This window comes from Etheostoma cragini, chromosome 24, assembly GCF_013103735.1.
Source record: "Etheostoma cragini isolate CJK2018 chromosome 24, CSU_Ecrag_1.0, whole genome shotgun sequence".
NCBI classification, from domain to species: domain Eukaryota; kingdom Metazoa; phylum Chordata; class Actinopteri; order Perciformes; family Percidae; genus Etheostoma; species Etheostoma cragini.
In genome coordinates, this window is record NC_048430.1 from 3,595,105 (window position 1) to 3,599,610 (window position 4,506).

General features: G+C 38.9%; 1 protein-coding gene across 1 annotated transcript in view; it reads left to right on the forward strand.

Annotated features, from left to right (window-relative positions):
- zranb3 (zinc finger, RAN-binding domain containing 3) overlaps positions 1-4,506 on the forward strand; it is a 70,025-nt gene that overhangs the window by 43,595 nt on the left and 21,924 nt on the right. Inside the window, exon 15 of the mRNA XM_034865178.1 lies at positions 1,254-1,408. Within this exon, the coding sequence (XP_034721069.1) occupies positions 1,254-1,408 (155 nt within the window). The remainder of the gene's footprint in view (positions 1-1,253; positions 1,409-4,506) is intronic.

A 4,506-nucleotide genomic window follows, 5' to 3' on the forward strand; every position in this document is an offset into this window, starting at 1 on the left:
ACACACACACACACACACACACACACACACACACACACACACACGCCTTCTCACGAACACACGAGCACACGCACAGACAAGGCAGACAACTGGCCGCGCGAAGTGATTTAAGGCAAGTATTATCAGAGTGTTATAGGTCATTGTCTAAATGAAGCGTGGTCGAGCAGTGGCGGTCTCATTTCCACCGCCTGACCTTTTCTTGCTTGATGCTGGCAGGATGAGCGAGCTACATGGCTGACATTAATGACCTGCTCTCTCTCTCGTTTTCTCTCCATCTGTGACTGTCATTTTATCACTCTCTCTCTTTCTTTCTCTCTCTCTTTCTCTCTCTTTTCTTCTAGCTGCGTTTCCATCCTCTGAGAAATAAATTGGGAGGTTTCTGTTAAAGAAATGGGCTTTCTATGTAGCTGCACAGTGTTACACAACTTTTAAGGCACAGTTCAGCATAACGGGAAATATTCTTGTTAGCTTAAAAACATATGGAACCCAACACATGTGTTCAATCAATCATCAAACTAGACGGAGGTGTTCAGATTACGGCATGTCTGAGTGACTCTGCCACTCAGTGTTGTAGATTACAAATTAGCCTAATTCTGCAAATACATTGATAACCTTTTCACCCAATATGTATTCTGAAATTTGGGTTGAGACCCGTAACCAGCATGGGGTGTGTGTTCAATCAGGTTTAATTTTGAGAGACTTCCTATCTTTATTCCATGCTCATGTCTGTCCACCATTGACAATGTGGCACCAGGCCCTTCAAAATGATTGCTGACACGACTCTTAAACTCACCAGCTAAAAAGCTAAGTGTAATTTAAGATATAAGTCATTTTAAGAGCTTATATGCTGCTTTTAGAAATTTCAAACAGGAAACATATAAGGTTTTTATCAACCGGTGACGGCAAGCTAAATTCACTTTCCTTCATATTTACATAAAAAAATGTCAAAGATAATTAAACGTTTTCATTTTAGAATCTAATATCAAGTGTTTGAACCCAATAAAGCTAAGTACTTTTTTTCAAACATGCGCTGTATATGTAAACACATTTAATGATCTTCTACCAATGCCATTTCATCCCAATATTGTGCTCTCTATAATAAATCTGAAAAGCTGCTGGAGTTTAATGTCTCTGCTAGTCATTGCATCACCAGAGGAGCAAACAAAGGTACCAATAAAGCTGTGAAAGCCAATAATGAGCCAATAATATATACTCAGTGAGATATTAGCCAGCCTCTTCCTCTCTCTCTGCAGACGTGAAAGCTGCAGCGTGTCTGTCTTCTGCTGCGGATGCTAATGACAAGGATGAGGGCAATGATGGAGATGATGCCAGCGCCGCCCATCCCGTCTACCCAGGCCTGCAGTTCTGCGCCAGCCAGTATACAGACAGAATATATCTTTACTCCAAGGTACCGCAGCCACTGTGAACGTTTGATTGTGCATATTGGAAAAATTATTAGACACGGCTCCTACGTGTACCTTTTCTACATTTGAAATTGTTGTTTTTTTGGTCCTCCTAAACTGCCATACAACACCTTTGATTTGCAAGCATTGCAAGCATTTTTGTCGCTTTGACTCTCAGTTTGCAATGTCTACACTTAGGATTAGGTATCTACATTAATTTCCCATAAGTACACACAACAGGTAGTTTTTTCATTGTACTGTTTCAAAACCCTTCACATTTCCTTTAGTAAACTGCATTCCTGCCTGAGGAGATGACCAGTGTAAAAAAACAAAAAACAAAAGACTAGCATGTAGGCGTGCTTACAGTATTTGAAGCTGGGCCAAGAGGACAGAAAATACCACATAAAGAAATCAAATATCTACACACTTTTTGTTGCCCTAAGGCCTAAAAAGAAAAAGGATTTACTGAGCATTACTGAAAGCCCTGCATACTTGCACAACTAAAAATATATTAGTTTTCATTTTTTAATCAACGCTACGTGATATTTTCCTGTATAAAATACATCCGTCTTACGTCTCAAGTGTGGCCACATTCCCAAATGTGACATCACAAAGTCACCCTATTCAAAATGCTGTTGGTTGTAAACACAATGTGCCCAGCAAGTGATGTATTCGAAAGTTTAAATATCCTAAGCAACAACATCTAATGTATCCTTCCATTCAGTGAAAGCTAAATGTCATATTTATGCTTCCCCTGTCCTTTTAGTGTAAAACTGTGTGTGATATAATATGTTAGGTACTGGGTATTACATTTTAAACTGTAATTCCTTCAGCTATTTGAACGTACTAAAGTGCAAACACATCACGACTGTCAGAAAACAGAAGCCCTTTTTACTTTGTAAATGAAAGTCAGAAGTCTAGAAGTCTCTGATGTAATAGTTTTTATTTCAGGTCTCAAGGCGGTAACAACTAGTCAAACTGAAAGGGCATGTAGAGTTCTGGTACCCACTTGATGTTTTGTTCTTCACCAGCTTGTTTCTGTCAGATTCAACTGAACAGTGAACAAACCATGATTAATTCCTTATTTTTCTTGAGTGGGAAGTCTCAATGAGATCAAGATCTCTTCATCAAGATAGAGCTGCAAACAAGAATTCAGTTAAGGAAATTTGAGACACATAATTCTATCATGCTTTGCCAATTAGCAAACGGAACAGTTGTGAGAAATAAATTACAGGCAACATTACGAAAGTCAAAGTTTAAGATTGAAATGACTTGTGATTGAAAGAGCTCAAATTATTTCAGTCATAAGTTGCCAAGATGTCATCAGGGTCATCTTGGCTTGGGCTTGGAGACATTTTTAACTGAAATCCTGCATTACAACTTGGGGATGATGGACATGACGGGGTGTTAAGGTAGAAAGGGTCTTGCATCATGCATTATGGGAAATGTAGGGTCAAGTGTTTCCCTGGCATCAGGGTAGTTCTTAATTTACTAAATAGTGTTACACGAATAACAGGAAATTGTAAACTGGTAAGAGCATTAGTGCCGTTGTATTTTTTTAATTATAGAAATATCAAACTACCGCTATAACACAATGTAAGCTGGCTGAAGATACACAGTAGGTAACTTTGCGCGAAAGATCGTCTTTTTTTCAATCCATGATTTTCTATGGTTGTGTTCACTTGACGTCATGAAAGAGCCTTTTGACTTGTGACAAATAAATCAATGATGGAAATATGAAGAAAAAAAACAGTTGAACACCGTGCTGCTCTGTTCAAATAGAAATGAACATTAACAACAATGGCAGCAGTGACAGAGCACTGCAGAACGCTGAGGGAAGTGTTAGATCAGTCATACATTTGTAGATGTCCCCTAACAAGCTCCAGTCGGTTCATTTTGAAAGAGCTGACCAAGAGATAGCAAACAAAGGCACTGAGCCAGAAAAGGAAGTAAAGACAGCTTACCTGCAGTAAGTAATCACGCTACATTTAAACCAACTGCAGATGGTCCCTTGCAGGGGGCTGTTATATTAGGGCTATTATTATTATGTATAGACTTCACCTGTTTCATTCAGATAACCTAGTAAAATGTTCTTTAAGCTCCTTTTGTTGTTGGACTTTGTAGTGCTTCCTGCACCCTAGCAGACTAAGATAAACTATAGTTTGACCCAAGTCGGACTCTGATTACACTCCTGTGTATTCATGGCATTCGTCTTGAGTGCCACTTGCCAACAGATCTCTGTATTGATCGGATTGTGATTCTTAACAGCCTTTTGTTTCATTCATGAGGGAGCAAATTCCTTCCCCACAAACGTAGATAAGAAACAAGAGGGTTTTACATAGAGAGGACCAGAGCACTGAACTGAATCATCAATGGAATATTACCCTGACGGCAATAGACAAGTGTCATGTACGCGTGGCTGAGACGATAAGCCGCCGAGATAAATGTCCCCCGCTATCGTTTAAATGATGAACTGTAGGAATTCTGGCTGAAAAGCTGTCACATCGGGATAATCCTGGACCAGGCGTCGAATTCACACTGGGGGCCGCTCAAAGCACAATCGGAGGAAGATTTGTCACCAGGATGAATGAGAAATATTGAGAGTATTAGGAATTTGATGTCCATTTTCTGTTTTACTCAAGGATTCAGTGTTCCTTCTTTCTTTGTTTCATGTCAACACCAGGAATAGCAGATGGCTGGGGTTTACCACGTCAGGATGATTCAGACGTGCATTATGTTATGCTAAACTTATTTTTTTAAACCTTTGCTGTGACACCCCTTATTTAGGCGTACTCACCACAAACCCCTGACATACTTAATGCCAACACTATTGAAATCCATAAGGTGTATCTATACATGCACAAATACACTATAACTATGGGGGGAAACTAATAACGTGAAACTCATGTATGCCTGAAATAAGATTGAGTTGTGTTTTATTTTACATGAAAAGAAATGAACCCCTTTTTTTGTAGAATTCTAATTTGTTTCCATTTAAATGTTTTCTTAATTTGTAATGCATGTAATATATATATATATATATATATATACACTCACCGGCCACTTTATTAGGTACACCTGTCCAACTGCTCGTTAACACTTA